This window comes from Rhynchophorus ferrugineus, unplaced genomic scaffold (genome assembly GCF_030347505.1).
Source record: "Rhynchophorus ferrugineus isolate W39M unplaced genomic scaffold, kcgeb_rfMv2 rfM3, whole genome shotgun sequence".
Taxonomy (NCBI): domain Eukaryota; kingdom Metazoa; phylum Arthropoda; class Insecta; order Coleoptera; family Curculionidae; genus Rhynchophorus; species Rhynchophorus ferrugineus.
In genome coordinates, this window is record NW_027472582.1 from 55,512,116 (window position 1) to 55,535,531 (window position 23,416).

General features: G+C 31.5%; 1 protein-coding gene, 1 long non-coding RNA gene and 1 other non-coding gene across 3 annotated transcripts in view; 2 read left to right on the top strand and 1 right to left on the bottom strand.

The window, feature by feature from the left end:
• The window catches only part of edl (ETS-domain lacking), a 41,189-nt gene extending 33,765 nt beyond the window's left edge, over window positions 1-7,424 (bottom strand). The window contains exons 1-2 of the mRNA XM_076400635.1: window positions 7,230-7,424; window positions 7,029-7,168 (exon numbers count right to left, since the gene is read on the bottom strand). Of these exons, the coding sequence (XP_076256750.1) occupies window positions 7,029-7,168; window positions 7,230-7,285 (196 nt within the window). The 5' untranslated portion in view covers window positions 7,286-7,424. The remainder of the gene's footprint in view (window positions 1-7,028; window positions 7,169-7,229) is intronic.
• Window positions 7,425-7,512: 88 nt separating this feature from the next.
• Window positions 7,513-7,886, top strand: LOC143194071 (uncharacterized). The gene is made up of 2 exons (XR_013005179.1): window positions 7,513-7,631; window positions 7,711-7,886. It is a non-coding gene; the product is annotated as an uncharacterized LOC143194071 (long non-coding RNA).
• A 12,327-nt stretch (window positions 7,887-20,213) lies between these two features.
• TRNAD-GUC (transfer RNA aspartic acid (anticodon GUC)) lies at window positions 20,214-20,285 on the top strand. The gene has a single exon. It is a non-coding gene; the product is annotated as a tRNA-Asp (tRNA).
• Window positions 20,286-23,416: the final 3,131 nt, after the last annotated feature.

Genomic DNA, 23,416 nt, shown 5'->3' on the forward strand with positions numbered 1-23,416 from the left:
TTTCCAACGGAAGAATAAAATAAAAATGGCAAGTAATAAATTCAATTTCCCCATACATACTAACTGACGCGTCATCGTTTTGCATCAGTTCGCCGAACAATAGGTCTCGCACCTGAGAAATTTCACGTCCCAGCTTCAAATGTCCAAAGGAGTCCTCGCGTCTGCCCCGTTTACCAACATTGAATGCAAAAATGATTCGCACGAAACAACGGTTTCGGCTAATAGTGGCCTGATAGAAACGTGCCTGAATTTCGAACGGACAAAAGGAGGAAATACCGACCGGCACAACTGCCTATCGGGACGTTAGATCGGAATTTTTACCTACTTTAAAAAAAAAGAGGACGGAATCTAGTGGGCCCGGTGTTGTGTTCGGTTAGGTATATTTTTTCAGATTACACGCGTCTGAGGTATAGGGGTTCGTCACCGCTTTAATTTTAGATACTCGGGGCTGAACAAAAGCACGAAACCCAATAAGAAGGTCGCATACGTCGTCAACATAACGGTTAATCGAAGGGATCCAAGATAAACCAATAAAAAGTGACAGTATATAAACCGTCAGAGTAAGTAAAATATCACAGTTGTATAAAGAATGAACTGTATGAATGCAATAAATCGACTTGATAATCAGTTTATGTTAGTGATCAAAATAGATTAGTAACTTTTATGTTGGTAATATCATTTTGTTTTTATTCAAAATATTGTTGAAAATAATTCTATAGACAGGGTTGCTTCGAAAAATATGTTATTCACTAAAGCCCGGAAGCAGACACAGATTACTCGCTATGGAAAGCAACTTGGAGATATAAAAGACCAATTATTAAAGTACCGCCTATTAAAACTGATCAAAATGAATGGGTTCAACGCAACGATGAAAAAGCTGAATTATTCGCAGAATATTTAGCTACCACATTCCAATGAAATGATCATTTTTATCAGCCCGAAGTAGCTGTAAAGCTGATTTCTCCAATAGACATTTCTCCAACAATCTCAATACTAAAAAATTCTTGGAATTGATGACATTTCACCTGGGTTATTAAAAGAGCTTTAAAAAATATTATTAGCTATTAGCTATTAAAAAAGCCAAGAAAAGTAATAATCATGTTGGCATATATCTTCAATGCCTATTTGAGATTGCAGCATGATCCGGAGTGTCTTAATATTGCTCGAATAATTTTGCTTAAAAAACGTTAAACAAGTTGGATCTTACAGGCCTATTTCGCTACTACCTTTGATATAAAATGTATTTGAGGAACTGCTGTTAAAATGTTTTAAACTATTTATAGAAATACCAGACTTCCAGTTTGGATTTCGTCTCATGCATCACCACTCGACAATCGACCAAGTGCACAGAGTAACAGCAGTTGTTGAAAAGGTATTCGAAGAAAATAAATACTGCCCTGCAATACTAATTGACTTCTCACAAGCTTTTCACCGAGTATGGCATTTAATTTATATATTTAAACTACAAAATACTACAAATTACTACCGCGGAATTACTGTCGATTGCTGGAATCATATATTTTCGAAAGAAAATTTAGAATCTTGCATGAAGAGGCATTTTAAACATTTAAATCTATTTCAGCTTCCAGAGAGTTCCGCGGGGTAGTGTCTTGGGACCACTGTTATCTCTATACTGTTGATATCCCAACAACAAAAGAAGCAGTCCTTGGAACATTTGTTAACGACAGAGTCATGATGACAAAAGATACATCGCTGTCTAATGATGTAGAACAAGTACAAGTAGTGGTTTACAAGATCTATAAATGGACTAGAGACTTACAAATACAGCTTAATAGCTCCAAATCTGTCCATGTTAAAATGACAAAGAGCTAATTATATCACTGACAAATGCCCGATTCCTTAAGCAGAATCAGCTAAATACCTCGGAATACATCTCAATAGTAGGTTAAATTGGACACATCATGTTAGACAAAAAACAGAGCATATTAGATTCAAAGTCAATTAATTGTACTGATTAGTTGGAAGAGACTCTCGACCTAAAATAAAAGATATTGGTTTATTAGTTAATCATAAAACCAATTTGAACCTATGGGGTTGAAAATGCAAAATGACAAAGGCAAAGCTGCACAATGACATCGAAATCAAATGAATACACGAAGTGATCCAAGGTTTCGTCTTAAAACATGAAATAAGGTCGCTAAATCAACGTGGAAGCAATACAGTTACTAAACACGCAGGAAATCAGAATTAGTTTTATTTTAATTTGGGAAATATATACCGATGTATTAATGCCGTACTCGCCTTGCTTGTATAGTAATGCAAGTAAAATAACACGGTAGCAATAATTTAATTTGTAAATTAAGATTGTACTAGGCATATCTAATGTAAGATGTAATTAATAAAAAAAATATAATTCTGTAAAAGTCATTCGTTTTAAATTTAACAAGAGTTAGACTAAATGGTCAAAAATAACAGTATAACAGTTATTTAAAATTGTTTCTCAAATAACCCCAACCCAGAGAACTTCGTGTCACTTACATCTATTTTGCAAATTTTCTCCCTCAAAAACAATAGCCAGTTTGTCGATTGTCAGTGAATTAAATCTCCTCACGTGCTCACCAGTAAATATTTTCTCAGTCAATTCTGATGACGAGATTATACCTATATCAAATGGTATCCAGTTCAGTGCTATTTTAGACACCTTGTCTAAACCGTTATTCTGATAAAGAAACGTTTGTAGTTCTTGAACAACAGTTCGCTACACCATTCTCAGAATACTATCATGCTCATGCTCAGAATCGATTATCTGCATCGCTAGTGGTAATTGATAAATGATTAATTCCGATATACTTAACGTTGTTGCTATATGGAATTATAGTATTATTTATTGTTATTGGTGCTTGTGCGGTCTGATTATACGTGAACTGTACACGCACAGATTTATTTTAATTAATTTTTATTTTCCAGGTTTGAATCCAATTATTTATATTGTTGGTAAGTAACAAGTTGTAATTTTCTTCTACATTAATTATCTACGCTAATACAATTGGTTCTTCGCTATTGTCTTCGACTTCAAGAATTGCAGTGTTATCAGGAAATGTTGTGATGGATGGATTGATGTTCCATTTGTGGTATATGACATATGTAGAATAGGTAAAGAATTTTTCCATCTTACAAATTTCATAAACTTTATAACTAGGACTGTGGCTATCATTGCTATTAGGACATAGAGTGGCAAAAACCAGAATTCGTCATGCGCAGAATGATCACAGTAAATACAGAGAGAAGCAACTTTGTAGGCCAAAGAAGCATGGTCGAAGAATCGCTATTTAAGACAGTATTACTGTGTGAGAATATAGGGACGAACCAACGGACACAGATAAATAAATTTAATACTTTCTAGAAGATATGTTATTTAAGTTTTAAATGCTTAATATGATCTACTGAGTTAGATTTGAGACTACATTTTGGTTTTGAGATATTTTCTTAATATCATTAACTTCAAGTGGCTTGGAGGTACCCAAAATTTCGTGGTCCATACACAGAGTGAGTCCTTGATGAGAGATCACACCACGGCAGTAGTTGAAAGTAGAATGGCATTTTGCCACAACTAGAAATCCAGAGAGATAAGGGTTGTTTTTATCTTATTTGTGAGACTGTTTATCATTTTAAGTGCATATTAGTGAGGAACCGTCTTATTACTACAAACACTTTTTAGGTTCTTCGTAAATCTGATTAAATATTCTAAGTGCGCTAATTTTTTCATACGTATTATCCTTACTATTTGGCATCGATTGAACCCAATTAAAGGAGGAAAAGATACATAGTGTTTTCATGAATATCTAGGGAAGAAAAGTCAACCTCCAGAGAGCCTGAAATCTGAGAGTAACTGGAATACTACAGAAGGACGAGAGGTATCCTGTAGGTTGGTTGAAAGATACCGATCTCCAATTCAGCGACGCATCTCTTTGGCTCAACCCATCGTGAGATCTAGGCTTTTATTGAGGTTGCCTCCTCTTAGCTTGAGCGATTAAGCTAAAATCATCCGTTTACCACTCGCGAGGCATAAACACAGACAGCAATAAATATGGTATGACTAAGGAGCTCTTTGAAGACAGCCCTAGGCATCATTCCCTCATTCCGCAATCCTCTAATCACGAAACTACACCCGGTGAGAGGAATCCGAATTCTGGTGTCGTCACTTGATTATGCGGTTACACCAAGTACGATTCGCAGTACTTGTACTTGGTTATGATCAAACCTTGTAGGGTTTTCAGAATAATAAATTTAGAACTGACATATAAATATAACAATCTTTTTTTTGGTATATCGATATTATTTAAAAGATATCCCGCCGGCTTGGTTCGCTCAGTGATCAAGGCGACAGCACGGTATTTCTACTGTTGCGATAGTCGCAAGTTCGAATCCTGCTGTGGCTTGGTCGTAGATTTATATTTGTGATTGTCCAAATGGCAAAAGCGCAAAATCCGACAAGGAAAATGATCCAGGTCACGTCAGTAACCAGGTTAAGTAAGACCAGATATATTCTGGCATGGTCACTTGTCAGACTTAATGCCGAAGACAGTAGATCGAAGCCCACGTTAAGCAGTAAGTCCAGTCCAGATAAACTCTAATTCGTAAAATGGAGACCATGATCTCGGAGAGGGTAGTGAGTGAGAACAGATTTAAAAATAATTTAAATTTAAATCAATTTATGGTTTAAAATAGAGCATTTTGGCTCACGCTGTAGTTGGATGTTTTTAGTATACAATATGGGACTGGAGAAGCGTAGAAAATCCAAAGGTGGGTGGAAAGGAGAATCCAAAGGTTAAAAACAATAATAAAAATTTATTTATTACAAAAATGAAAAATATTATCTCTGGTATATTTTGAAAATAATCACACTGATACAATTTTATTTGTTAAATGTAATGAACATTTTACAATTAATTTTATGATTGTTTAAATATATGATTTTAAATATTGTTGTTTATTTTAAAAATTTCAGCTATGTCCACAACGAGCACCAATGCCACGATTCATAGTCTACTCCCTGAAAAATATTGTTATAACCACACTAACTAAAATATGTATAGGATTAATTGAATTAACCTGTTATTCTAAGAATCTGAAAAATCTATAAAATTCTTAGGCACTTAATTAAAAAACTCCCATGCATGTCCTTTACACAAGTTTACAAATTCGGGTCAATTTTTAGATCCAAGCAGATGAGAACGATTCTTAACTTTATTTGACGCCCTGCATTTAGATATTCAGTGTATCAAGATTGGTTCTAGTTTTCGAATTCGCGCATGGTACCGCTACGTTCCTATAATGGCTGTCAGCTGACAACGGTACTTACAGTACTTAGATTTTGCTGACATTTCGCTTATAGTAGACGCTGAAGTCAAGGATACCGAAATTGTTTTGTAACGCATGCAAAACAAAGCTGTACAAGTGGTCAATTGGTGAAAAGTTGTACTGTAATTTTCTGTGCCAACGCTATAGAGAAATTAAAAAAAATGATATAGATGATTACTACATTTGGTACTACAAACAATAAATATCCTGACGCATCATGAGTATCGAAGCCAGTTCCACATACGGACAGTGACAGATTTCCAATTTGTCTAGATACAATAACAAAAAAATCCTTAAGAACTTCGTCTTCATCACAGGTGAGCAATAAAAGCTATTTCCTTAAGAAAAAAAACATTTAATTTCGCAAAGTGAACTCAGTGATTTCATTCACGATTTGAATTTATCGAAACAATAAGAAGAACGGCTTGCCTCACGGTTGCAGGTATCGACATATTTTTACACAAAACACCAATAAAACTATATACAGAAATAGAAATCATGCGATTTTAACGTTCAGAAAAGAAAATAATATATGCTTCTACAATGATATCAATAGTTTATTTGATGTAATGAATACACCATATGATCGAAATGAATGCCGTTTGTTCATATATGGTTCTAAGTACAGTTTGCTAGTTACAGTTACAGTTTGGCGGCTTTACTCCACATTGAAAATGCACAATGTGTACAGTTTTGGTCACGATCAAATACAATGAGCATCAACGGAAAAAGTTGTGGTGATTTAAAGGTTCATAAATAAATTAATTGTACCTAATTTCTAAACATTAATTAACTTACATATTCATTACAGATTATTGGTTTATTAGTTGCGATGCAATCAAAATCACGAATTCTTGCAGTTTTTTTGTGTTTGTGAGACAGCCGTGCAGTTGATCAACATTATTTGAAAAAGGTTGTGGCTGAGTCGTACCCATTATGAGCCAGGACAAAAAAACCTGCCCTGTATACCACACTCTTCATGTTAAACCCGGACTTATTAGGAATTCCGTCATAGAGTTCAATCGAAAAGTACCGACTTTCCAGTAAACCAAATTGACTCCAAAAATGTTCATACGTAAAAATTAAAAAAATGTGTCGGACCTGATATTCGAAAAGTAATGGATGGCGCAAAATATAAAAATGAGTGATGAAGCAGCAGCATAGGCATGGTTTAAATGCGCTATTCACAACTTTATCAGTAACTATAAATCACCAGAGTACAAGCACATAATCGACAATTTGATGCAAAATTTCCATAAGATTGAAGGTCGAATGTCTCTCAAAATAAATTTCCTGTATTCATATCTTGATTTTTTCCCACAAAACTGGGGGATACGAGCGATGAACGGGGTCAACCGCAATACCAACATATATAGCTACAATCAAAAGGCGACACCACGGATTTTGGGACGAAGGCCATGAGCGATTACTGTTGACCCTAATACATGACACAAATCAGTATAAAAGTAAATCAATAATAATTGATGTATTTCAATCCAATAAATTTCATAAAAAAAATACTAAAATAATTTATTGAATATTTCGAAAGCTAGAACCAATTTAAAAAAACGGCCGAATTTATCTTTAAACAGCTTTTGGTAGCTCCGGTCCAAAACCTTGTATACTTATAACCCTGTTATTATATTAAGTATTAATACAAAGTGACAACCAACAATAAACTTGCTAAAATAAAATATAACACTTACTCATATCTCTGATATGAATAATTAGACGAGCTACTAAAATCAAGTATTCCTCTTGGTTTTTGGCTTGTTGAAAGATATGCTTCTCCATTTCTTTGCTATTTTTGGGCGTTCTCATTCCAGATTTGCGGACAGCTTCACCACTTCATGAAAATATAAACTAATTTCAAACAAACCCTATATAGAAATAATAATTGTAATTACATTTTTCCAACAATACTTTGGCGGAATGTGCGAGTTCTCCAAGAATAATCTGCCATAGTAAATTATCAATTTAACACTTTACTGTAACAACTAAAACTTGAACGTAACAGAATTATTTATATATATTAATTATAAATTATATATATTCAAAACGTACAAATAATGACATTTCACATTCTGTCACGTGTCAACAATAGTGATGGGTAACATCGAATTAAATGATTTTTAAATGATTACTAAATGGGTAATGTAAGCATAATAGAATTTAGTCGATAGTTGCAATATAGTTAAACCAGTCGACAGCTAAATGAAAGTGAATGTGATGCGCGTTCCGAATATTTTTTCTATTCGCGGCATAAGACGGAGATATAGGAATTCCTTCTCTAATGTCATAAATGAGACGTAGGTGTATGTGTACATTTTATTATGGATAGTTTCAATTTAAATGATTTTTTGTGTATGATTATATTTTTTCTTGTAGATCTATAGAAAAGTCAATGTCCGGATGGTACTGCGATCGCCATTCTAGTAATTTTATTAGTTAATTTAAATATGCATTGATCACATTTTATTCCTGAAGAAAATTTAAATAAAAAACTACATGTAATTTCCCAAAACAAATTTATTAAAAAAATTAAATAAAAAGATCATATTATATTGTACTTTTATACTTTCGAATGCATTTTCAACAATCGCTGTTACTCTGTGCGCTTGGTCGATTGTCGAGTGGTTATTTCCAAATTCAAACTGGAAATCTGGTATTTCTATAAATGATTTATTACATTTTAACAGCAGTTTCTCAAATAATTTTGATATCGCAGGTAACAGCGAAATAAGCCTGTAAGATCCAATTTGTTCTGCCGATTTCTTAGGTTTTTTAAATATATTGTATACAATATTATTATAATGTAAATTAAAAAAATTTCGTCAATCACTATCACAACATAGTAATTATTAATAATATTTAATATTAATCAGAATAAATGTAAAACATTTTACAAATTAATGTTTTTTCGTGATATAATCATCTGCTAAACTATATGAAAGTTCTAAGAAAGTGTGAACTGGATTTTCGGTCATTAAGTCTTCCAATTATGTACACCTTTAAATCATTGAAACCAATATCGAAAATTGTTTACATTATAACAGTTGTTTACAGTAGTATTGATTCGAATTTTGGCCAATATAAATTGCTAATCAAAATACATCACAAGCACATAACATTTCAATTAACCCTTATAACTGAAACTACCAACAAACTATAAAAGATAATTTAAAAGAAAATCTGCTTCTAATACTCTTCACAATCAATCATTTATTTAATTCAAGGATAACGTGATTAATATAAATGTGATAAACTATTAAATAATATTTCAAACGTCAATATTTTATTTATATTTATCAGATAACGAAAGATAATATTTAGATAACAATTAACATTAAATACTTTAGTTTATTTATTAAGCAATATAAAAATATTTTATACTGCTGTTTGTTACATAACTGAAATTATGTGGGTAAAATATTAACGAGCCGATTTTTAAGAAAAACATTTGTTTTGGGTACATATCATAACATAAAAAAACCTTCGTATGTTAGCTATTGAGGTTACTGGTAAGTCACTATAATAACACTATAGAATTGATATTTATTCGTATCGTTTCGCATCAGAAATCTACTGCTTGAGCCACTTGGACTAAGTAATCCAGTCTCAAACTTGGTTATGAATTAACAGTTAAATCAATCCAACTGAGCCATCATTAATATTGTTTTATGTTTTGGAGTTAATGCACCTGTGTGTCTATTATTAATCGTGAATAATCGTGACATATGCCATGTGCAAAACTAATTTTTCACCATATCATGAATGCTTCGCATTTTCCAAATGATAACATATAGATATGTTATAAGTTAGTTATGTTAGATATTACCACCACTCAGCAACTTAGTAACTAGCTACTTATTATACAATCTTTATATATGCATAATAAAATTACCGCTAATTATACGCAGCACAACGCGAGAGTACTGTGATGAAAGATGTTAGCAACTAGCTACAAACTTTATATAAACAAAATACAATTTCATGTTAGCATCCAAAGAAGATATGAATCAGTACGCTAGAAATACTAATTGCAAAATCAATTATTGATGATAAATTTGATATTAGTAAATTAGTCGAGTAAGTTCAAGGAATGAAAGTTGTTACATCAATGAATTTTCAAGATATGATAATGATAAGATTAGATTATTACAAGTAAAATTATAAAAAAACAGTAACAAGATGATCTACAAAAACAAAAAGTGGTTTTTCAGTAGTACTTATGATTTTCAAGCTTGGAGACTAACCATTAAAGCCATTAAAATTGTTGACAGAAACATTTCAGTTTGTTGTCGAGAGAATCGAACATTTTTAGGCATATTTCACCTGACCTTGAAAAGTGCATCAATTATGATAATTGGAAGTGAAAAAAATACATTACATTATTCTAAATTGGTTAAAAATAAATATCCACAGTCATAACAGAAGTAAAAAGGTTTTACAAGAAGAATATGTTCATATGCTCCTTTAACACAGTAACTGACCATATGATTTTAAACTATGTAATTACCATTTTTTGTATCTGATTTTATTAATTAACAATTTTACAAATTAACATTAATATTTCTCGTTAATACGAGGGTCAGTATTTATATTTCGGGAATAGGAAAAAACAAATAGTTAAGCTGCGAATATATTTTTATTGGTTTTCAAAATACTCGTCACGATGATCGATACACTTTTGCATATGCTTAAACCAATTTTCAAAGCATTTATTCCATTACAAATGAGGTATCGTAACAACATGTTTTTGAACACTTCAATAGCTACTTCGGGCGATGAAAATCGTTGACCACAAAGTTTATTCTTCATGGATCGGAACAAAAAGAAGTCATTGGGTGACAAATTGCGGCTGTACGGCGGATGACCCATCAATTCGATGTTATGAGTGCTCAAATAGTCTCTTGTTTGAGAGCTCGCATTGTCATGATGAAGAACAATCCGGCGTCTCTTGTTTGTTATCCTCATTTCACCGAAGTCTTCTGGCAAACAAGTGGTTGTGTACCAGAATTTACTGTTCTAGGATCCTGTAAAGGCAATGTGGCAATATGACCAGTTTTTCCGAAGAAACAGGCCACCATTTTCTTTGAAGTGCTTCGTGCGCGAACAACTTTTGTTGGATTTGGTTCATACCTACAGTCGACTGCTGCTTACTTTCGGGTTCATACGTATATATCCATGATTTGTCATCGGTCACGATTTTATAAACGTCTTTCGAAGCACTTCGATTGAATTTCTTAAGCATTTATTTACACCAATCGACACGAGCCTTTTTTGAACGATTGTCAAATTATGTGGGACCCAACGCTAACATAACTTTCGCACAGCTAAGTGTTCAAATAAAATCGCATATATGCTGGTGGAACTAATGCGTAGGGATGCATTAATCTCACAATACATGTGGCATGACAATACATGGTGGCATGACGATCTTGCTTAATCATTTCGCACACAGCATCGATGTTTTCTGGCACCGATTTTGGACGACATTCACGAAACTCGTCAGACAGCGAACTACGACCACGATTGAATTCACTAAACCAGCGATACACGGTGGTTTTTGATGGAGCTTCATCGCCAAAAGTCCAATTAAGTTGATTGATGTACTCTTGTTGTGATATTCCACGTCGAAAATCGAAAAAAATTATCACACGAAAATGTTCACGATTCAGTTGCATTTTTTCCCGAGACGAAACTTTCAACTAAATACAAAATAAACATATAGCGTCCGTGCGACAAAATGTTCTGAGTACGTATATCGTCAAAAATGTCAAACTTTACGATGGACCCACATGACAACAGTGTTGCCAATTCCCGAAATATAAATAGTGGCCCTCGTATTACAAGCAAGATTATGGAAAGCAATAACAAGATTATCTACAAAAACAACTAGGTTAAACTGTTAAATCCAGTCACCAAAAAAAAATTAAGAAATTGGCATGATTAAGATATATTTACAAATAATATAAAAATAATTGTAAAACAAATTATAAATGAACACTTCTAAAATTAGAATATTAACACACCAAAAATAAAAAAAAAACAGAACAGATATTATTGTATTATTGTAATTAGTTCTTTACTATCTATTATAATTATCCCAGCTATTGAGATAATTGGTAAGTCATTTTAATAACATTGTAGAAGTGACTTATCCGTAAATCTCTTCAGCTGTCTCTGGTACAGTTTAGCATCAGAAATTGACAGCTTATGCCATTTGATTACTTGGTATCAAATGTCGTTCATTCACATCAGTCATCATTACTTTCGCATTATGTTTTGAATTTAATACGCGTGTGTATTTATTATCAACCGTGAATAACGGTGACATATATATTGTGAAAAACATATCATGAGTTGCTAGCATCACTATATAGTTGTCAATTAGTTAAGGGGGTATTGTAGTTTTTCAGAGCTTACCTCCTTAAGATTATGTGCCCTTAATAAGATCTTTCAACATTTAAATTACTTTCGTATTTATTTTGCATCTAAAAACAAAATTTTAAACGCATTTTTCTGGAAACTACTCGAAATTATACTTTTAAAAATCAAACAAACAAAACAAATATTATTGTATTATTTTAATTAGTTCCTACAACTCTACAAAATAATAAAATTCTGTGTATCGTCCTACTGGGGTATTTATTGTAAAACTGATTCATATTGATGATTTATTTTGCTCTTTGACCTTAGCCTTATCTTGATAATTTGCTGGAAATATTCTAGCTAAGGAAATTATTTTTAAAAGTATTATGTATTCAGAATTATTCAAATATCCCTTTTATAGAACAATGCAGCTTCCTGCTTCTTGTTCATTTAAGACCCTGATAGATTGAGCTACTCTTTCGCGTCTACTAATATACAATAAATTAAATATGTTGAATATATTTTCGTGTTTTTCTGACGTGCCCTAAAACAAAGTTCAATAATAAACAATCATGTCAAATATATGAAAAATTTTCTAAACCTTTCATATACCTAAAAGCTTTGGAAATGATCAACAAGAAAGTCCAAGATTACACTATATATTTGATAGTAACTATTTTAAATTGCTGAACTAAATGAAACTATAGCTATCAACTAAGATGTCTCAAAACGGGTTGGCAAGCAAGTTGATGCCTCGTTCGACTACCACTTATAGTCCATGTGAAGATTACAAAAAACAAGTCGATTATAGGATTATACTGAAAAGCGACAAGTTCTTCAGACGACGGATCCACTTCTTGTCCAAGAACGGGAAAGGATTTTTTACAGTATTTTTTATTCATTTTTTTAACTACAAACTAATTCCACCTAATAATATTCACTACTGTTAATTATTCCCCTGGCAACATTATAGATAAATATCATTCAATAAGCGTTGAAAAACACGGAAACCATAACCTTTCGGGTCGACTGTTGCTTTATTTATTCGCTGTCACGTAATAATGCAAAATATGCAAAATGTTTTACAAGATATGATTAGCACATCTTTTTCAAAATAGTTTATAAGGTTAGTTATATAGTTTGTGCTTGGGAACGACCAGAGAGCACTGCAAGCGGGAATATTTAGAAAATATAATACAGAGAAAAAAAAATATGTACACTACTTAACATTTGAATTCTGCGTTTAAAAGTGTGTTTAAAAAACATCAAAAACCCCTAGCTAATCTGATAATTGTGATGTTTAAACAAATAGGAAACATTAGGCCAATAATGAAATCTACAAGAGAGTATATAGAAATGTTTATTCTTTAAAACATTAAATATAACATATGTATATCATATTATCTTCATTCAACATTAATAAAAAAAAGTTCGATTTCTGCAACTTTTATGTTAATAGGAAAATATATATAAATTGCGTTTTGAAATTCTAGTGACTTTTCTTATCCACTAAAACAAACAACACTTAATTATTATTACCACATATACACTTATTTCTTGGTCGTTTTGGCATTATACTGTCTGGTTCTTATCTGCCTGAAGATAAAAGCACAGTTACGTCTGTATTAAGATAATCTGTGGAGGAAGTTATAATATTCAGTTTTCAAATATCTCAATTCACTTTATTTGAAAAATATATTCTGCTTACTTCTAATTCTTTTTGAAGATTCTAACACGGATTGAACTACTTCTGCTAATCCCAGTTTTGAAATGTATCATTGTTTACTTTTAAAAACTATTAACCTACCAACATCCACATCCACATTTCCCATAAAATAAATTTATAAGAATTGATGATCTGCGTACTCGTAGTGGTAACAGCTCCTGGTAAGTGATAAACTGGTCATTGTTTTACTGCAAAGCTTTAGTTAACTTATTTATAGTATAAATTTAAATATTACCAGAAAACTTTGATAATAATACCTTGAAAGTGGGTATAAAGTTATCCTGCACAATATGTGTTTGCGACAAACGACGTCATTTGGAAGTATATTTTTGAACGTTGGTCAAAAAAGTAGTTAGAATCTTTTCTAATGAGCGTAATGTATCTGGTGGTGTAACTAATTGTAGCAATTTTACTTTTGCGTCGGCAGAACATTATCCAATAGATTCACGGCTATATTTTAATATCTTACAATATTGACAAAACAGTTAATACATATTTCAATCCTACGATTACAAACGATTCACTACAAGTTACACGAGCTGGACTGAACGAGGAGTAGAAGAAGAGGAAGCAAGACCTGAAGATGGCAGATTAGATTCTACCGACCCGTTGTTAAAATATTAAAGGTTCTTTTTAGAACCAAAGGCGGATAGAAACCCGGAATACTAAACTATCAAAAAAAATAAGAGAGATATATTCTAACTTCTTTCCTCTTCACCCAAAAACTGTTTTAGCCTTAAAATCCAAAGATTACTTAGAGATAATATGTTGTACATAATAATTCCCTTATCGGAATTCTTCAATCCTTTCAGTTACTAACATCTTAACTCACAGATACACATTTTACCATAACATAAAAACATAACTACACCCAATATATTCAGGAGTTCGACAAGGCAGTTAATTTGGTCCGATATTGTTTTTCCTATATAGAGATCGTCTACCTACCCCCGAATTACTACTGGGCAACATGGACGCGAAAGGACAGCTCAACCTTTTAGAGTCTTAAATGAAGAAGAAGTTGGAAGTTTCATTGTTCTATAACAGGGATATTTGAACAATACTGAATAGATAATACTTTTAAGAATAATTTCATTAGCTAGAGTGTTTTCAACATAATATAAAGATAAGGTTAAGGTCAAAGGGCCAGTCATCAATATGAATCAGTTTTACAATACCCCAGTAGACGATTCATTATATTTTATTATTTTGTGGAGTTGTAGTAACTAATTACAATAATACAATATTATTTCTTTTGTTTCTGTTGATTTTTAAAAAACAAAATTCGAGTATTTTTGAGAAAAATGTACTTATAATTTTGTTTTTAGATGCAACACAGCTACAAAAGTAATTTAAATGTTGAAAAATCCTACTAAGGGCATATAATTTTAAGGAAGTGAGCTTTGAAGGACTAGAATACCCCCTTAACTAATTGACAACTATATAATGATAACAGCAATTCATGATATGTTGAAAAAATAGTTCTCACAAGATATATGTCACGATAATTCACGGTTACACACACACGTGTATTACCGTCAAAACATAATGCGATATTAATGATGACTAAGTTGGATTGATTTAAGTATTAATTAACTCATAACGACGTTTGATATCAAGTAAACAAATGGCATAAGTAGTCGATTTTTGATACTAAACAGTACCAGTAATAAACAGTACAGTTGAAAAGTCAATTCTACAGTGTTATTAAAGTGACTTATCAATAATCTCAATAGCTGTGATAATTAATCAATTATTATGTGGAGTTATTTAAGGAGCAAAGAACTAATTAAAATAATTCAATAAAATCTGTTCAGTTTTTTATTGATTTTTAAAGCGTAATATTCTAATTTTAAAAGTGTTCATTTATAATTTGTTTTACAGTTATATTTATATTATATGTATGTTGATCTTAATCATGCCTATATTATATTTCTTAAATACAGATCATCTACCTATTACCAAAATTACTACTAGTGCAACATATGTAGACGGCAGTCTTAGCATCACATGAAGAAGCAATAACTGCATCCAAGAATCATCTAAGAAGAGCATACCACTACAATACAATATAATATATACCGAAGCCTAACTGGAAGAAGTACATAACTAAACGAACACAAGGTGGTCTTATAGTACAACCAATTTATCATTAGATAACACGGTACATATTGAATATATATTTATGGGGCTATTTCTATATATGAAATCTAACAGTTCCAATATAAAGTTTTCAGTGAAATTATCAATGCTCCATACTATGTCAAATGAACTGTTGCTGCGTGATATCCATTTAAAACCCATAAACAGATGAATCAGACGTGAAGTATTTATTTTGAACTGGTAGTTTATAAAAAGGCCAATCATAAAGCAGAAGATTTTATCATTTAGTGTAACGCGACATTTATAGTAGCAGAGTTAATGGTACTAATAAACATGCGTAAATTGAACTGTAAATTAATTTTGACGTAATATTATACATTGCTAAGATAACTATTAATGTATATTACCATTTGCATACAGTTTTCCCTACTTAATTCGAGTAAATATAAAGCTGAAAATCATCGAATGTTATCCAATATATAGGAATTGGTTCTAAGATTATTGATAAAAAATCAAGTTAAATGACACCACCATGACAACATTCTACTATGTTTCATAAAAATATAAAATTCCATAAAAATCTGGGTAGAAATCTTCAGATATTTCTATCATAAAATGAGTGTAATTTCATCAGGCAAATTGAAACATTATTTGTCTATGAAAGATAAGATATCCCCCAATATTTACCACATTCCATATATTCAGATTTAAAAAATAATTATACTAAATTGAAACATAAAAATCCAAATATAAAAATATTTAAGTCATATTTTTTCAAATTAATAATCTTTATTGTACATCTTTCCGTGCCCCATCGTACATACAAATCACACTAAAATACTACAAAAGCCTACCCACGACGTGAAAGAAAAACGAGTCCCCCAAAAACGTCTAAGTAAATAGCCCAGATTTTATCACGACGCAGTGTTAAATGCAAATGGAAACATTGTTAAGACGTCACCTTGTTTGACAAACATGGGTTCTATGTTTTTTTTTGCCAAGACGAAAGGATTTTCTACGGGAGTTTTGGTCGGAGGAAGTTTGTCTTTGCATTGTACTCCTGTCGGTTTTTACAGTTCTTTTGTGATAGATCCGGAAGCATCTGCGTTCAATGCAAACAGTGGACTCGACATCGGAAGAGTACGTTTGCACCATTGGTAGTATATTTATATAACAGCATATACAATTTAAAATTATAACATTAACTAATGTTAATTCTAAAATGAACTCTATATAATATTATATTGTTATTATTTAATTTTCTACTGATTACGCTATATTGTTTTATTACCCCATAATACATATATTAATATATTTTTATAAATCGTCTTACAATCCAATTCCACACTCTTGATTACCATAATTAACAAACGTCATCAATATCGACAATTCATCAAAATCGAGGTTTTTAATGGATCTAACATAACGGGGTATGCAGATGTATTTTAATCACTTTAATATATTGGGTATTCCAGTGACTCAACTTAATGTGAACTCAGAATTGCGGCCACCGCCTAGCAATCGAATTATTGATCATTAGGAATTTGTGAAGCTTTCAATATCATCTTAAAAATAACGTATCCGGCCTTACTCAACAAAATTAGGAATAATCATAGTAGTCGCTGATGTAACTGAGATAATTTAGACAATAATTTCGAAGTTATATTATTGTTTATTAACACTCTATATTCCCAATGGAGAGGTATTTTCTAGGTAGCGAGATGAGAGTAATCTTACACCTAGTTCATTTTTGCTAGTATATACAAATTATTACACAAGAAATTATTTCTTAAAAGATCTTTTTTGGTATATAAACATAACCTTATTTAGATTACAGATACCTATGTTATAATGGATAATTATAATGGTTAAATGGCCATTTTATGGCTAATAAAATTTGGGTGAAAATGCTGTTTCAACACGCTACTTTAATTTCTTACCAGATAAAAAAGAGGTTTCTGTGGCATAGGATGTCACGGATATAGTAAGACAGTCCCAATTTCAAAAAGTCATCGTGCATAGTCAAAGGACTTATTCAAATCAACCGAACTGGAATATTAATGGCCATAAAGTCTTGCTGTGTATATGGTGGAATCATCAAGTTGTAGCGTAATACGATCTGCTAAACCCAATTGAAACTGCTACTGATAATGTCTACCGAGTAATAGATGCAAAATCATGACAGCATCCTCTTGCAGGAGCTTCAAAAGATATACTATTGCAGCTTGAATAAGTAGTTGTTCCGCATCGATATTGAATGGGAAAAAGTTGTAGAAAATATATTAATATATATTGACTACGAATATATATTATATACAGATATAAGCTAGAAAATATATTAAACTACGGACGACAGAGTATAAATAAAATACCAGTAGTTTAAATTAAATATCAGCTAGTTTTTAAGTCAATTGCGTTTAATATACGGTAAAAAAAAACCTACAGTAAATTCAAGCTTTGCAGGTTTTAACACCTCGACCAACTTTGTATCCTGAAAACTATTCCTACAAACTATGACTCAGAAGAATAGTGCCGATGCTACATGGAGTAACCTCTAATTGTAATAATCTTATATAAAAAATTATCTATATTAGGATACGGTAATTAAGTTAAGGAAATAATAATACATATCTGAATGAATAAATCAAAAAATAAGTTTAACCTAGCAACGGAGGCTATATTACTGTTTTGACACTAATTATAAATAACGACATCAAACACGTAGTAAAAGCAGTACAGATACATCTATGTGTATTTATACCACTGGCGCAAAATCCGTACAGCTTCAAATAATCAGTACTTCCGCTATATTTTTTACCACCTTATCCGAATGCTGGTCTTTTCGACAGGTGTCAAACGTAACGAAACAAACCGTTTTGTCGGCGACTGCCAACGCTAGTCGTCAACACAACGGGCAAAGGAGTTAGGAAATAAGAATGAAATTGAAAAGAAATTAGAGATCGGAAGTGACAATTGGCGACGGATATGCCGCACAGCGTCCGGGAGAGATAGACGTGACTGTTGGCGTATTATTTTTGTGAAAAGTAAACATGCCGCACGGTAATTGGTGGCAATAAAGTGACAGGTCTAAATTTTTATTGTTCATGTAACCTGTAAAATCATAAAAAAGTTATAAAACATAGTTAGCTTGGGAATTGCTCTTCAATGACGTTTATCGCAGCTTATAAAGATTTGACATAAAATATACCTTTTATATCATATTTGACTATAAAAGCTATAGGTCATTTCACTATCATAATTTTTAAATTATATTTAGATTACTTAAGTATAATGAAATTTCTGTATAAAAATATGTGTATTTAAGCTTTATAGTACTTAATAACCTTACTTTACTACCTCTTAAGACTGTGTTCGCAACCAAAATAAAAATTTCAGAGCTGGTAATTTAGGATGACTAAAAACAAAGTATAATATAATTAATATTAGTTGTTGTTATATATTAATATAATTCATATTAGTTAATTAATTAATCATTATTAAATGAAGTTATTCAATTTTAAGGAGTGTTATTTAAGATTTTGTGTTAATTTCGGTTATTTCCGCATTATATTGCAGATAATAAATACATTGATTTGTATAAGAGTTAAAATGAATATTGCATAAAAATAATATTAAGTTATAAAATAGTCTCATAGAATTTTAATTCCGTATTTGTTGATGAGTTGTTACTTGGACATGGGACATAAGACAAAGTAGAAAGCAGTAGATAAAGGAAAGTCATCGACGATGAGCTATCTGCAGGGGCGAGATCGAAGAATGAAATAAATAAGCGAAAACAATGCAATTTTATTTAAAAATGTAGATATAAAATTAATATTTTAATCAGCCTGTTGGATTTATTGCTTTTGTGATATATATTTTAGGTGAGGAGTATGTATAAAAGATAAGGACTATATGAATACATAAATGAAGCAATGAAAATATAATGGAAAATAAATATAAAGAAAATAAAATGGAACTAACTGCATAATTTGTATAGATGGAATACATAGGACAAATAGAAGAAATTATGACTTATTAACAATACATTTGATATAACAAGCATTGATAAACATTAAGGTGTTTAATGTGTAATATGATATGTGTATAAGCTACTATATGACATTTTATTATTTGAACCTTGCATCAGTTATTTTAATTATTTCCTTTATAGATATAAGTTTTAGAAAGTCAGTAATTTATTTAATGATTGTTCATAATGAATGTAACATGCCTTTTATAAACATTACCAAATTGTAAAAAAATATAGTACCTAATTTTGTTCGTTATTGGTTTAATATACTTTCTAAAGTCAAAAATCAATTTCAAAATTGTTTTATTCATATATTCTCTATTTTAATGCATAAGCATGTATTATTTAATTTTCTATTCCATATTTATGTTTATAACATAAAAGTAAAGAAAGTACATGATCGATGTATACTTATATTTGATGGTCTGAATTTGTTATAGTTCTGAAAACAATCCTACTTATGGTTTTTTTTTTGCTTTTCACTTTTTTATGATACTTTTTGATAATTAGTTAATTTTTATTTTTAGTAATTTAATTTTTTTATTAGTCCTCCATCATAAGAGAAAAAATTAATTTAATGCATTGTAGTCGAATTTCGACCACAGGGCGATCATATGCTTCAATAATTCTGTTTTAAAATAAAGTAAGTTATATTCTTCGGTAGTATAGTGGTAAGTATCCCCGCCTGTCACGCGGGAGACCCGGGTTCGATTCCCGGCCGGAGAGAACTTTTTTTAATTTAAGTAAGTACTTAAAAACAGCGCGTTAAACCAATAATTTAACGTTACAAGAATCATATAAGAATAAATTATTCACTCCCAAATCATGGCTTGAACGCGTTTTTTTTCTGTCAAGGTCTAGTACTAAATTTACTTAAATTATATACATTATTTTGAAATTTAGAAAAATACAAGCTAGTCTCAATCAATAAAAGATACCGAACTTGATTATATTTTGAATATAATTTATTAATAAACAGTAACACCAAAACTAAATAGATTTAACGTTTTCTCATAAATATTTGTCATGTTTAAATACTTGCCAAATGTAGGTGGAAACACCTAATTAATTTCTATATAGTTTTTAACAGTATTTATAGCGATAAACACTATCTGAATTTAATATACGATTCTTCCTCATTTGTCTAATCATTGTTGTCACATTCAGTAAAATTTAAACATTGAAATACATTTTTTCGCTTCTGTTAAAAATAAATATAATTATAATTACCTAATAATTAATTGCATCGCATTATAAATAAATATATATATATATATATATAGACATTTAAAATTATGTGCTTTTTTTTGTTTATTTTTTATGATAGTGACACTTTACTGCTAAGTGCGCGAGAACTTTTGTCATTCTGAATAATTACAATTTACGATCCCGAGGAGAAGACGACCTGACTTAGGTCGTCGCAGTCAATCCAATGTGCGAAGAGCTACCTCACGTGCTAACCGCACTGATGACCAAAGGGAGAGGCAGATCAAGAAAATAATCGTATTGCTATGTTAGAATTGCGTTCCTTAGAAAGTGACAATGAAGTAGATAGGCTTAGAATGCAACGAGTTCATGCACATCAAACACAACATCAGCAAGCACGACGTAATGAAATTGAGCGATTCCGCAGACATAGTGCTCCTGTGATCCTGGAACGAGTTGCATTCCACTATGATGCGGTAATAGATTATTATGCCGACAAATCGGTAATAACTGGAAATGACAATAATTTGTAAATATTGCAAGGCGTTAAAATACAGTCGTGAATTTACTGGATTAAGTTGTGCTGGAGGCAAAGTAAAATTACCACAATTGGTCCCGTCACCAGATCCGTAGTTGTGAAGGTAAGAGGACAAAATGTTTATGTAGACAATGGTTGGATCGTGCCATATTCGCCAGTATTATCCAAAACTTTTGACATTCACATCAATGTGGAACATTGTAACTCTGTGAAGTCGATAAAGTACATATGTAAATATGTTAACAAAGGTAGCGATATGGTCGTCTTCGCTGTAACCAATGCAAATGACGGAGTATCACAGTATCACAGATCCCGCGTATACAGATGATTCCAACGGATTTACCATTAGATTTTAAACGTTTACAATTTCCAGTACGTCCGGCGTTTGCGATGACCATAAATAAATCTCAAGGCCAGTCGTTGTAAGTTGGCGGAGTCAACTTGGAGTTTCCCTGTTTCGCGCATGGACAATTATAAGTCGCGGGTTCGCGTGTCGTAAAACCGCCATCTTTGTTTTTTAAGTATGAAACATCATGTGTAATAATCGAAAATAATAATAAAAATTCATTCATACCTAGCATTTTTTTTATTAATTACGGGTTATTAGGGCTTTTATTTGTCGATTGAGGCAGTACGGAGTCTGCCGGGTTAGCTAGTTTATCTAACAAATCTTTAAAGCTAATAAGTCTAATCGATTTCCTTTATAAACATTCGATTAAAGTATAGATTAACAGTACAACATGTCTTTTGTTGTTTAAAAGAGAAGCATTTCTTTTAACCATGTAATGGCGTAATGAAGCCTAATGAAAGGAACCATTAATTTCGACCCTTGTGGTTATAAATAGAGATTTTGTTTTAGTGTGTTCATAAAAATGATGTTTCCTGTAACCGTAAAACATGTGAAATGAAATAAAAAGACCGGCGCTTACTAATTCCATTCAGTGTGTATTGTGTATGTCATTGAAATTAGCAGTTAACAAGACAGTATTTAGGAAAATCTATTTGTATTTTGACGTTTGATTCATTTTAAAAAATGTTTTTTTTTTATTTTAAAATCTAAATTTTGTTTAGTCAGGCTATTAGAACCTTCGGAGATTGACAGATTTTTAATAACAATTGTATAAACACCTCCCTCATGAAAAAATATTTACTAGTTCAGTTATAAATACGAATTTACCTCAAAGAACTTAATCGTTGAAACAATATTGTTTCTTCAAATTATCCAAGACAACCAACCTTTCACGTTTTTTTAGTCTTGTTACTCGCGCTTTTATTTACTGCACAATTTACCAACTGGTTTACCCCAATTTTCCGACTGGAATCGGAACTTTGTTAGAAAACCCAAAGGATGAGTCAAGTCCAATTTGTAAATGTATGTATAAAGTAAGGAATGGTATGAAGATATTTGTTAATTACAATTCGGTATACCGTTGCATCTTGTGCAACGTGACTATAATACATCAGTCAGAATGGACTGAATTAACTTATGATTGATGCTGGAAGTACCTTTTATAAACTTGTTGTACTTGCATTAATATAACAGATCAATTGAAAAGTCCCTGGCCTAATATAGTAAACACATTTTTTGGCAAAATTAGTTTTTCTTTATTCAACACTAGCGACCCGCCCCGGCTTCGCACGGGTGCAATGCTGATACTAAATTAAATACAGTACAGAAAAAATATGAACGTTGTATATAAAAACATAGCGGCCCGCTCCGACTTTGCACGGGCATAAAATATATATGCCTATGTCACTCAATGAAAACATGATTAAAATCGATCCAGTATTTTTGGTTCATTCATTACTGCCCTTGGCCTGCACGCATTAAATTTGGAGTAAAACAATTCCTCTTCCCCTATACTTACTATGGAGATTTCCTGCTATCTTTGGAATATCTAAATTCATACAATTTTTATTACATTACACATTTTTAAACGCAAATTTTAAATTTGTAATATCTCCGAAAATATTTGTTTAATTTACATGCTGTAAGGAACCATATTGATCTATATTAATTGCACACTGTATTTAAGGTACTTAATTCGATAAGGATTAATGCCGTATTACTTAAAATAGCTTCGTAAATAAGCCATTTCACGTAAAAAGTAAA